Source organism: Ammodytes marinus (assembly GCF_949987685.1).
Source record: "Ammodytes marinus genome assembly, chromosome: 6".
In the NCBI taxonomy this organism is placed as follows: domain Eukaryota; kingdom Metazoa; phylum Chordata; class Actinopteri; order Uranoscopiformes; family Ammodytidae; genus Ammodytes; species Ammodytes marinus.
Genome location: NC_137235.1, coordinates 20,906,391 through 20,919,089, shown reverse-complemented (window position 1 = coordinate 20,919,089; position 12,699 = coordinate 20,906,391). Strand labels below are relative to the sequence as shown.

Below are 12,699 nucleotides of genomic sequence, written 5' to 3'. Positions count from 1 at the left end.
TGGCTAACGCTAAAGCTACCGCTAGCTTTAAGCACAACACCAGCGGCGAATACGTCTTATTTTTACACTTGTTGGCTCTCGCTTTGCTTTCTTAAGCAAACAGGACCCATACAGCGTATTCTCGCCGGTCAATTTGATCGCTACGTTCGGTAATTATGTTATGTTTACGTCTCGTAGTAGCGGTGTTTTTAAATATGGCGGGCATGAGGTTTGAGTTGCTCTGGTTGGTCAGGATAATCCCTCCCCCAACCGTTCGCGCAAGCAGTTCTTATCAAACCCTGCTCAATCCTGGGGTATGAGTTCCCCCGGTTTTTACGGCCCGGAGCAGGCTCTCTGGCGGTGTGAAACCAAAACACTGGCTCTAACTCCGAACAAGCCCAGAACTAGCTCCGATTTTGCGGCGGTGTGAAAGGCCTATAAGAGTCCTCGAGAGGACTCCTAAGTCACTAAGAGTTAATCACAGACAACCATTTGATGGCATTTTGGAGAGATGTAATACTAGTGAGCTTTACAAAAGGTACCTTAATAGCTGTAAGAGTTTAATGATCTTAGTAAAGCTATGTTTAGAAAGTATATATATTAGTGGTGGGCCGATAACGGCGTTAACGTGCTGCGTTAACGCCAGACTCTTATCGGCGATAAAAAAAATATCGCCGTTAATCTCTTGTTCCTCTTATTTTAGCACGGATGTATACCTGGCCGAATTGCACTGTAGTGCACGAGTCAGAACGAGTCCGACTTCGCACCTGTCTAGCCTACCACATCAAACGTAACGTGCTGACATGGATGCAGCTAGGAAGCCGCCGGGTTTGCTTCAGGGAAAATGTATTTTTAAGAAGCTTCCCAATGGAAACCTCGACAAGACCAAGGTTGTTTGCACCTTGTGCAATGCGGAATTGGTTTACTGTAGGAGTTCTAACAGTCTGTGCTCTCGGAAGCGGCCGGGGCATGCGTGTGTGCAATGGGAGAGCTTTGTGTGGAGAGAAAAAAAAGAGGCAAGGGAAATCGCCAAAGCCAATGCATAGCCTCGACTCATTAAAGGTTGAAAATCACTGAATTACACAACATGTAGGCTAGCCTATGGCTTAAGGCTATGGAAATCATTATGGAAACAATATTTTTTTTTATCAGTGATAGCTCAGCTGATCTCGTTGCTATAGAGACCACGTCCGTCCGCTTTGTTCGACAACTGACAGAGCTGCCAAGTCTCACCCTTTTGGCCGTGAGACACACTCATATCAACCAGCTCACACTCTCACACGCTAGCCTACAACTCAAATTTCTCACGCGGAGAAGTTAATCCCCAAAATAACGATTGTTTTGCGGGACTTTTATTTTGACAGTCTTATATTGAAAAGCTAACGGACATGAGTTCCGTGACATCCTCTTTCTGCACGCAAGTTAAATTGATGCATTAGGTGTGCACCTGCACAGGAGATGAGCCCCTGGTCTGATGCGCCACCTGGCTTGAGAAACACGTTCTCAAAGACGTACTTTAAGTCATTATTTAGGGAGCACACACATATTATGATTGAATTCAAATGAGCCATTTTAATCTAGATTAATCTAGATTAATTCCAAAATTAATCTAGATTAATCTAGATTAAAAAAATTAATCTATGCCCACCTCTAATATATATATATATATTTATTATATTTATATAAAAAAATATTTATTAAGTTCCTTTTCCTGCAGTTGCTTTGGGTTTACGATGCACTAAAAGTTACTGTTGGTGTCACGTTTTGATTTAATTTGTTACTAGAGTAGGCCAATATTTGGCTCTTCCATCTCCTCCGTTCCACAGGTCCGCTACTGTATAGTTGCGCGTCTCGCCTTTTTCCTTCCGCATGCACTTTAGGATTTCGCCGGCTTTTGTTTCTAAATTGTGAATTTCCTGGTTTGTTGCTGTCTGACTATTGCTGCATAGCCCGCCGTTGAAAGAAATACAGTCAGAGTGCATGGCGTGCAGCTGTTCAATGAGGATATTTTTTCCGATTCAAATCATTGTCAAATTTTAAATTAATAGACCTATGTGGCGCTATTGTATGTTAATTGTGAACGAATGTGTGGGAAACCCTGCAGTATTTTGGTTTCATGTTAAATCAGTGTCACTTGTCATTAATTGTATATAAAAACTCCTTACTTTAATACAGCAACACGATATGGATATATCCCACAGTGTTTCCATCATAAATTCACTCTTAGCTCTCATTCCCTCTCAGTCAATCACTGTGGGCATAGAAGGTATGAACATGACATCATCCATAGCAACAGGGTCAACACCGCCCTCTAGTCTTATGCCTCGTTTCAGCGGTTCGGTCCGGGTAGCTTGGCTTTTCATTTGCCAGAAGTTGGGTAGGGTACGGTTTAAGCGCACCTAACCGCTCTGACCCGCTTCTAATCTCAGTTCTCCTCCGTAGGGGTACTAGCCACCTAAAAGGGTGCCTAAAAGGCGGAGCTACACACAGCCGTCATTTGATTGGTAGAAATAATCATTTCCGCCATGTGTAGCCTAGTCATCTCAGCAAGAGTGAAGATAGTCTTGTGTTTTGGCGAAAATGTGAGCACAGCTCTGTTTATTGTGTGGTGTTTTTCCTCGTCAATAAATTAATCAGTTGGTTACACTGTGTCCCATAGTCACGTAGCTGCTGCAGCCAGCACTGTTCGCTCACTGTCTCTATGAGTTGCGCCGAGCCGTCTCTATGTGTTTACGCCATAGATAGTAGTAAATACACGCTCACAACAACACAGGGGGAATAAATAAAGAAGCGGCTGGTTTGAATAATTTCCGCCGTGTGTAGTCACCTCGGCTAGAGTGAAGAGAGTTTTGGCGAAAATGTGAGCGCGGCACTGTTTATTGTGTGGTGTTTTTCCTCGTCATTAAATGAATCAGTTGGCTACACTGTGTCCCACTGCTACGATGTCACGTAGCTTCCGCAGCCAGCGCTATTCGCTCACTGTCTCTATCAGTTGCACTGAGCCGTCTCTGTGCTCACAACAACACGGGGGGAATAAATAAAGAAGCGGCGCTGGTTGACCAAGCAAAAACAAGAGACCACTGGCTTGACCACAGTTGTTCCACAGCCCGATAGTTTGACCCACATTCTGGCGGCGGCTATTGCAGTTCAGCCTAAACCCTACCCTACCAGTAAGGGTAGGGTCGGCGGTGGAAACAACACCGAGATTCTTAAAAGTGAGCTGTCCCGCTCTGAGCCGCTCCGATCCGACCCGCTCTACTCGGTGGAAACGAGGCATTAGCTTAGGAGTCCCTCCCATTCCTTAGTAAAAGTTGGTCTTATCAGCTTTGTGAATAGGTTTTAAGAAATTACTCCTTGCTAAGAACTTTTAGTGCTCCTTAGGAGTACTCTTAGCGCTAAGATAAAAAAAAATTGTGAATACGGCCCCTGATTACATAGCCTATTAATAGGCTATATATCAACTGAATGTCTCCTCTGCATAATGAGCCATTTTTATTTCTGATACATTCAGTAAAAACTTTTGAAAAATGGGTTAATTTGAGGTATTGCTAAAGGCGTACTTATTTCCCTGGATAAGCTACTGGTTCAATTAAATGGTATGAAGCTTACTCAGTGGCGATTCTAGGCCAAATCTCACCCCTGTGCCCCCCCCCCCCCTGACTAAAGCCAGACTGGTGTGGTATTTTGCACGAGTTTCTCTTTTGTATGGACATTTAAGTTAAACTAATGTGATTAAAGTACAGTACGGTTATTTTAATCCACTGAATTTACAGGAATAATACTATACCGTGATATAAATCCATACTGTGATATAAAATAACCTATAGGCCTACTGTGATATAAGATTTGGTCCATACCGCCCAGCCCTAGTTTTGGATTATAAATCATCTTTGCAAATTGGTAATAATGCATATCACATGCCATTCATTCAGGGTTGCAATGGCCACCCCACTCTAGGTCTGTGTACCACCTTGGCCACCCCTATCAAAATGTCCTGGAAACGCCACTGAGCTTACTGTTTCTAATTAACTCAACAGTTCCCATAAAACCATAGACACTACTAGGCCTACGTGAATCTATTCAATAGTAAGGCCTCGCAGGAATAAGTAACTACTCAGGGATGTCGGCAGATAGTATCTTTAAGTGGTAGCGTTGAATTTAAAATGTTACCGATCAAAGCATCCTTGTTGTAGCCTGACAATGTGCAGCAGTGAGCACACAGCTGCCGGACATTACAGTAGCATCCTCTGCGCGTTGTCATTTCAGCACCAGCTCGAGCGGAGAGCGCAGTTCCTGCATCTGCGCGCGCACACCGTCCCGCAACCAAAACAGTGAGCGAACTGTTTCCATTGGGCGTGCTGGGAGTAAATGACACAGTTTATCCACCCAAATAGGAAAACATAAAGTAACAAGCCACATCATGGATACAAAAAAAAATAGGCGGGCCGGCTAACGGGCAATGTTGCTCTAATCTTAGTGGAAGAGGAGACGTGAAAAGCACTCTCTTTCTCTCCTTTTCTCTCAGTTGTTTGTCGATAGGCTACACTACAGTAGGCTACACCACAGTGCTCCACACAGGGGCCCCTGTGTCCACACTAAGAGCAACCCGTTTTCTGCCAAAGAACCACCATGTCGCTAGGCTACGTGTCACTAAAGCCTTGTTCCCGTCAATAGTCAGAGCGCCAGTTCAAGGAAACACCCTACCTGGTCCTTGGCCTCTACCGTCGGGATGGACGATAGCAAAGCGTTGATGCTGGGACTCCCCATCCTCTTCCTGCCTCTGTCGCTCTTCATATCGTTGTAAAAGTACAGCGCCACGGCGCCTCCCGTCGCAAGACACATCCCGACAGCAAGACACCTCCGTGCCCTTCCTCCGCTGGCCGTGTGACCACCGACGAGCTCGTTTCTCACCGCCGACCCGAGGCTTAGTTTACCGGCCAGCGCTGCCACTCTGCGGAGAGCGGCCATTGCTGCTGTTGCTACCGCTGTTCTGCTGTATGCTGTTGCTGTGATTATAACTTTGCGGGCAGCTGCACAAAACTATCGCGTTTCTTAGCTTTCATCGCGAGATGTGAGGGCGCTCTTCTGATGCTGAGGCTGAGAGCAAAGTCCCACAAGGGGTGAAGAGGATTAGATGCCTCACTGAGTGAGAGTAAGTGACTCATTTAATCCGCGGTCAATTATACCGTTAACATGCAGTGGAAGACATAGAGTGGACTCTATTCACCCTGTTTCATATAGGCTATGCTATTAAAACATTTGTAATAGGCTACACATGAAAATCCCATAAAACTGCTTTTAATTGGGGTAGCCTACAGGCTACATACAATCTTTAGCTAAATTAAAAATGTAGGACCTATCATGTAGACTTAGGCCTACCTATTTTTTTTTAAATTTCTGTTAAAATAGAAATCAGGAAAAGCAGTAGCAGAAGGCTACCAGGGGGGTTGGCCAAGTCCAACCATCTGGAGCTGTTTGGGGTTCAGTGTCTTGCCCAGGGGACACTTTACCTTTTGTTAGGTGGGGATCAAACTTTGGACAAGGTTCCACTCTAAAATGAGCCACAACTTTCCCAAGTAGAATACATTTCCCACGCAAATTTGATGAATGAAGTAGGCCTATAAAAAACATAAAATTAAAATACTATTTCCGCCCCAGCAAAGGCATACTCCCATGAGAAACTGGCACTGACTGAATCACATGCAAAAGCAAATTTAATTTAGATCATGTCACATTTGTTACAAGTCCATTACCTCATATATCTGACAACAAGGGAGTCTATCTTGGAATAAAGTTGAAAGATATCTTGCATTACATGGGGGAAATTATAACTGACAGATAATATCAACATTTCTTCCACTTTTCATTGAGGGTCAGTGCAGTATCAAATTTCAAAATGGGAAGTGTGGGATCAAAGGAGCCAATGGAGAGAAGATATCAAACAAATATCAAAGATGATCTTGTCATTTAAGTTTCCGCGAGTAGGACTTATGTTAACCTGATGGGGCTTTTCTTGTGACTTTGATGCTGAGAGAATAAAGGGGAGAGGTCTAATAGATATAGGCCTGTCACCTGTTCACACATGAAGCACGGTGGATCACCCTAACCATAAACTCCATTTAGCCAAAAGTTGAAAATAGATCAAACAACAACTATCAAAACCCTTTTAAATGGTTATAACAACCATGCCCTTAATTTGTCCCTTTGGTTTTTATTTTGCCCATAACCCAACCAAGATATGTATGTGACCTACATAACAATAAGTTTGACTGATGGAGATAATGAAGGCGAAATTACAACTTATATCTGTGATATCTTGTGATATTTAATTTAACACTTTTACACAATTCTATATTGACTGCTGCATAAAATCTGCTATATTTCAAGTATTGACACATACAGTATACATAAAGCATATGAGGCCCTGCAGTTTGGTAAATATCAGATGAAAGCCTCTGTTGTGGCGGATTTTGTATTAAAACATAAAAGTGGTTAGAGTAAAATCTTAGATGCTTATGCATTTTGACAAATGGCATATAACACGTTAAATAACAATCAAATTAAACAAGTACATCTTCAGAGGCCCATTGAATTCTGCTTTCAAGGACCCCTGGAGTTTCCCGACGCTGTTTTGAAACCACTTGCATTAATAACCTCTAGGCTACTTATTCAGTTATTCCATTATCCAGGCATTCGATTAGGTTGTAATTTCCTTGTGTGCGTGTGTGTGTGCGTGTGTGTGTGTGTGTGTGTGTGTGTGTGTGTGTGTGGGTGGGTGTGTGTGGGGGGGGGGGGGTAATAACCCTGGGGCTCTCCTCCTTCTTCTCCTCCTCCATGACTGCCTCATGGTTGGCTTCACTCCGTCACAAACAGAGCAGTAAACCTATATAAAATATAATTGAACGCACACCACGTGGCCCTGGGAACGCATCTTGCTCCTTGTGAAGAGTGCATGTAAATTTGGCGTTGTTGTTGAGGTCTTCATTGTGGCAGGGTCGATATCCAATGCATCAGCTTAGCTGATCAGCCAGGAGGCGATTCCGATCGATCATGTCTCCTTAAAAAGTTCCTTTCCTTTTTTTTGTGCAGGTCATAAATACTAATGAAGCAAGGGAAAGAGGGAAATGGACGCGTGACACACGTCTATGCACACTCAGATTTCGGCATAGTCTACAAATAGACGAGATCGTCTGCTATAACAATTAATATTATATAACTATTTCCCCCAACAGTGAGATGTGTACAAAATTACCCGTGTATAGGCCTAGCGACCACGCGCTTGCGCGGGCCCACAAACAAGTATGTGCACCTTTAACTCATTTATCAACGTTCTCCCGAGGGAGGGGGCAGCTGTGTGCGTGCATACGAGCGCGAGCGAGCGAGTGCGTGTCTTAGTGGCTGCCAAAATCAATGCCATATAGGCATAATAGAACATGGGCCCCTGTGCCACTGCTTAAACCCAGCCTGAATCAGGCCAAACTATTTGGAAAGAGATATGTAAATCAATCTTGCATTACTAACTGAAGTATGATCAATAAAAAGACGTATGCCTAAAACCCAAGTTTTTTAATAAATTATTATCTACTAGCTACTGTTTTTCCTCTGAAGCCCCTCAAGTGTCAAGTCTCGTGGTATTATCTAAGCTTGCACTTCAAACAGGTATATTCCCCTCTTCTGGGTGTTATTGCCTGATCTCCTTACAAGATCCCTGAACTTTGAAGCATCTGTGTCTTTGATTCGTCTTTTAAGACCACAATTAAGGATATATGGGCTCCTGCACTGTTCAAAGCGTCGTGAAAAGATCAATGAGGGGATTGACAGTCAAGTGATGTCGTTTGCACAGGTGTGTGTGGTTGCGATTGTCTGCGTGTGTTTGCGTCTGTGCGGACGCTGTAAACGGGCGGATTGGTTTAATAAAACAGGGGCAATAAATCAACAGCCGAGTGCGAAAATTACGCAAATAGGGGCTTTCCTCTCTCTGCCGCTGCACCTGAGTCATTTCGAAACGGAGGCGTGGGGTTGTAAAGCGTTTAGGGTAATGGCAATGACACTTTCATGGTGTTTGACGTATGCACACACTCTCTCTTTCTCTCTATGGCTATTTTACACAGGAGTTGCTGCTGAGTTGCGCACACCCCTCTAACATGCACTCACACAGTTCAATCTGGAACTGGCCATTACCGAGGTGCCCATAAGCAATATGACCTGAGCTTCAGGGAAGCCGTTGCGTTGCTGCATGAATAATATGCCTGAGCCTTATTTCTTTATTGATGGTTTTTAATTCCCTCTCGAAGTCCCCGCGCTCTCTGCACTGAAACTGAACATCAAAGGTGAGGCAGGAGAACGATGAGCAGAGGGATGAATGGCCACTGTTTCAAACGGGGACAGAAATGAGCAGTAAAGGGAGGAGTTCTGGGAGCATTTGCATAAAAAGGCAACTCGGGTTGTATGTATTTCCATTGGGAGTAATGCGTTAAATAGATGTGGAGTGCAGTATACTGGCCTCATTGCACTACATGCAGCTGCTAGAGCCAAGAGAGCCAAGAGAGCGTATGTTACCGCAGAAATTAAAGGCTGAAGTGAATTGAGGAGAGAGAGAGAGAGAGAGAGAGAGAGAGAGAGAGAGAGAGAGAGAGAGAGAGAGAGAGAGAGAGAGAGAGAGAGAGAGAGAGAGAGAGAGAGAGAGAGAAAACCCTGAAGTGCTCCGGAGCAAAGGGGAGTATCCCGAGGTGAAGAGGAGAGGACAGAGGACAGGAGAGAGAGAGGGATAAATAGCAGTAGAGGGGGAGCAGAAGGGACACACGCTGCAGCAACTGGGGATACCTGCACACATCAAGATAACGCGGGAGTTAAATCTTAAATTAAATTAAATGACAATCTAATTAACGGTGCTGGTGACTGCGTCAAAACCAATGCACAGTCATTGGACATTTTCTCTGCCCGCACGGTCCAACTTTTCCTCTTCTCCGCTCACGGGAAGAAAACCTCGCTCGCGGGCTCGTACCGAGTCTCTCTACTCATCACTCGCATCTCCTGGACTGCAATCCGGAATCGGGCGCCACGATCTGCGATGGGGGCAGCGGCGGAGGTTGGGAGCTTCGCCAACGGATTTCTGGACAGCTTTGGCGCTGCACCGGCTCCCGTTGGCTCTCATTTCATTCTCACCCCAAGTGGGGCGGTGGACTACAACTCGGTGACCGGACTGATGATGGGTGGCCAGGGACAGCAGCAGGAGCACCTGGTGTCCGCGGAAAGGCTGTCCCGGAGCCTGGCGGATCTCAGCCATCTGAAGGGGATTCTGAGGCGGCGGCAGCTCTACTGCAGGACCGGCTTCCACCTGGAGATTCGGCCCGACGGCACCGTGCAGGGCACCAGGAAAGACCACAGCAGATTCGGTACAGACCCCTTCAATCATAATCATATTAGTAGTATTGCTAGTGGCACTTTTCCATTGTAACATTTCTACTATACAGGCTCTCTATTAAATTGCCAGGTACACTTATGGTACACACACACACACACACACACACACACACACACACACACACACACACAGTGAAAGAGAGAACACAGAAAATTAACAGGGTGAAGTTTAGTGCAATGTTTAAATTTGAATGTCTTTATTCTCATTGGTCTTTTCTACATAATGGGTAATAGATTACATTTTGATTTTAACTGGCAAAAACAAACGTATAGGGGGACATGATGCCAATACACTGCTCCCATCCACTGGAGCTAAATGTCATAATGGATCCATAAATTACATCTGCATAAATAGGCTTTCCAAGTGGGACACTTGATATTTGTTGTTAGCACATTTTCTCTTTGAAATGAGATATGAAGCTTCTCTTTACCAGCTTATCTCCAGTTATCATGATAAACAGCTGCAGCTTAAAACAGATCAAAAGTAGCCCTCTCCTGCAGCACCTTTGGCACTTTATTAATTTAGTCTGAGACTTGGATGTAACTTCATGCCAGAGGCCATTCCAGACAACCAGCCTTGCTTTTCAGAGTCAGCTGGTGTGGATATACATGGCGTGGTTTGCAGCAATTTTTGGTTGTAGTGAGTGCATACACATTATAGTCTCAAGCATGGCCTCCTTTAAATATGTTCCAATTGGCTTCTTTTTTTATCATTTTTTTTATCACAAGTCAGGGAAATGTAGAAGAAGTGGAACAAAATGTAGAAGGACTAATGCCATATTGTATACAGCACTTAGATGTGTCAATGAGGTTTAATGTGAAAAAATAAAGTGTCTGCCAAGTGAACATAAAGTAATGTAATGCAATGTAATGTGTGTGTGTGTGCAGGTATTTTGGAATTCATCAGTCTGGCTGTGGGTCTGGTGAGCATCAGAGGGGTGGACAGTGGTCTCTACCTCGCTATGAACAACAAGGGAGAACTGTATGGATCGGTGAGTACACATACTGTTAAATCCATACTAAAAACACACATCTGTCTTCACACCGATGAAAAATCTCCACATATCTGATGACTATGACATGTCCTGTCCAGCAGGTGGCACATTTTGCATCACTAAACTCATATTTCTCTCTCGCTTGTCTTTCTTCCTGCAGGAGAAGCTGTCGGCAGAGAGCGTCTTTAGGGAGCAATTTGAAGAAAACTGGTACAACACCTACACGTCCAACATCTACCGGCATGGAGAGAGGGGTGCGTTTTACTTTGTGGCTTTGAACAAAGATGGGACGTCTCGAGATGGAACGAGGTCGAGACGACACCAGAGGTTCACTCACTTTCTCCCGAGGCCCGTAGACCCGGAGAGAGTACCGGAGCTGTACAGGGACATATTGGGCCAGAGATGAGGCGGAATGGGCGTTAACTTGACCCTTTGAGAGCCAGTCTGAGCTGAAAGGCAACCCAAGTAGTGCACCCAATCCTAAACCCTCGCCGAGGAAGATGGAAGATCTTGTTGATCGGGACAAAACAGGATCATAGGGAAGTGCACCAAATCAACACTCCCCCAGTGCTGGCACGGAGGAAGGATAGAAACCCTCTCTCAAACACTGGACGGGGGAGTTTGAATCAAATGCACTGTGGAAGACATGAAGGCCACATGACAGACCCAGAGGCTACCCTGGCCCCTAATATTGCCACTTTATTGGCCAATGCAGAGGCCCTGGTGGATGATTAATGGATGTCATTTGAGTTTCCACTGATTAAAGGTCTTATATTATACACTTTTCTGTCAATATTATATGGTCTCAGAGGTCCCTGATACGTTTTTCTTTAGTTGTTTGCTGAAAAAAACGGTCAGATAATTTTTTGTAGTATGCCTCTATACCCTGATTTTCAGTTAATCTCAGGATGGCCTATTTTTGAAAACGAGCTGCAGCTCCCCTTGTTTTATATACCATCTATGAGCTCCCCCGCCCCTGTCAGGAAGCGAAGCCATTGGCCTCGCCCTCTCTTTCTTTATAGGTCCATGTGCCCTCAGTCCATAGCTTCGCACCGTCTTTTGCCGTGCCTATTTTAGTTTCACCGTTTGAAAAAAAGCACAAGTAGCTTCCTATCCATTGTGTTATTAAAAACGAGGCATTAATAGACTGCTGTGGTTAAGATAAATTAGTGGATTATGAGCAAAAGGCTTCTGTGTTGGTTTATGTAACATTCAGCATGCTTTGCTGTACTAAAGGCATCTTGTCGCTTAGCGGGGAAAACAACATGGCGGTGAAGGAATTTTTTTCCAGAGGATCCCGGGGCCGTGGACCAATAAGAAATATGGGGGTGGGGTTATCATAGACCACTGCACGGTGGAAGTTTCTGGTTACTAATGTGGGGGGGAGGTGGCTGTGCCGTCTATGACGTCATAGACGGCGAGAATTCTGACTGGAGTATATTGGGGGGAGGGGTGGAGGGTTTCAGAAAGGGGGAGAGTGAGAAAAGGAGAGAGTTTTTTTTATATACTTTAGCAGTCTCTAGGCACACCGTGGACCCATATTTATGTTCAAAAACATCGAAAAAGTGCATTTTGCATAATATGGGAGCTTTAAATCCAACTACCTACTACAGTAGTCCAAACTGCATGATAAAAAGGACACACGTGTGGGAACTAATAAGGGGAATTAACAATTGGCAGCTAGTATGTTTTTATTGCTGTGACTGGTGAGTCTTGTCAATACCACTTGTTTCAGTAGGCCTTTTCATTTGAATTCAAAACAATACTGTGGCTGCTAATTAAATGATTGATTTAAAAATGTATTATCCCACTATACAACGTGGCTGGTTCACACTAAATGTTAGTTTTATGCACTGGAAAGCAACCATGTCTGTTGTGGAAAAACTGTATGGGATTGGCTGTTATGATGGCATGAATGGATTCCCTCTGCTCCAAAGACATGCTGCTAAAAAAAAAGTGCAAGTGCATGAGGAAAAAGAGAAGAAGTAGAGATCCAATGGAGTTTTACAAGGACGTCTACTGTGGTATCCAGTGGTGGAATACTGCGTTGTTCTGTTGGAACTCCAGAGACTATAGTTCAAGAGCCCAGTGAAGAAGGTCTGTTGTTCTCCCACTGACTGCAGTCAAGCAACGAGCACAGGGCTGACAGAGACACCTTAACAAAAACCTGTTACAGATTTTATTCTTATTTATGAGTTTTCGTTTTCTAGGACATACAGTATATTTATTTCATATATTTATTTATTTTAAGAATATATTTTTACAGGTATGAGATCAAATAAAATAAAAAAATATTCAAAGC

General features: G+C 44.2%; 2 protein-coding genes across 4 annotated transcripts in view; one reads left to right on the top strand and one right to left on the bottom strand.

Moving 5' to 3' along the window:
- The window catches only part of LOC307251825 (calcium uptake protein 3, mitochondrial-like), a gene marked incomplete at its 3' end in the record, with an annotated part of 39,363 nt that extends 34,405 nt beyond the window's left edge, over positions 1-4,958 (bottom strand). For all 3 annotated transcript variants that reach the window (XM_080029245.1, XM_080029247.1, XM_080029246.1), the window contains exon 1: positions 4,684-4,958. In XM_080029245.1, the coding sequence (XP_079885371.1) occupies positions 4,684-4,947 (264 nt within the window). In that variant the 5' untranslated portion in view covers positions 4,948-4,958. The remainder of the gene's footprint in view (positions 1-4,683) is intronic.
- A 4,091-nt stretch (positions 4,959-9,049) lies between these two features.
- Positions 9,050-10,803, top strand: LOC307251462 (fibroblast growth factor 20-like; the record flags this gene model as incomplete). Its single annotated transcript, XM_080028833.1, has 3 exons — positions 9,050-9,374; positions 10,291-10,394; positions 10,558-10,803. The coding sequence occupies 3 exons, from the start codon at positions 9,050-9,052 to the stop codon at positions 10,801-10,803; spliced, it is 675 nt and encodes a 224-aa protein (XP_079884959.1).
- Between the last annotated feature and the right edge of the window lie 1,896 nt (positions 10,804-12,699).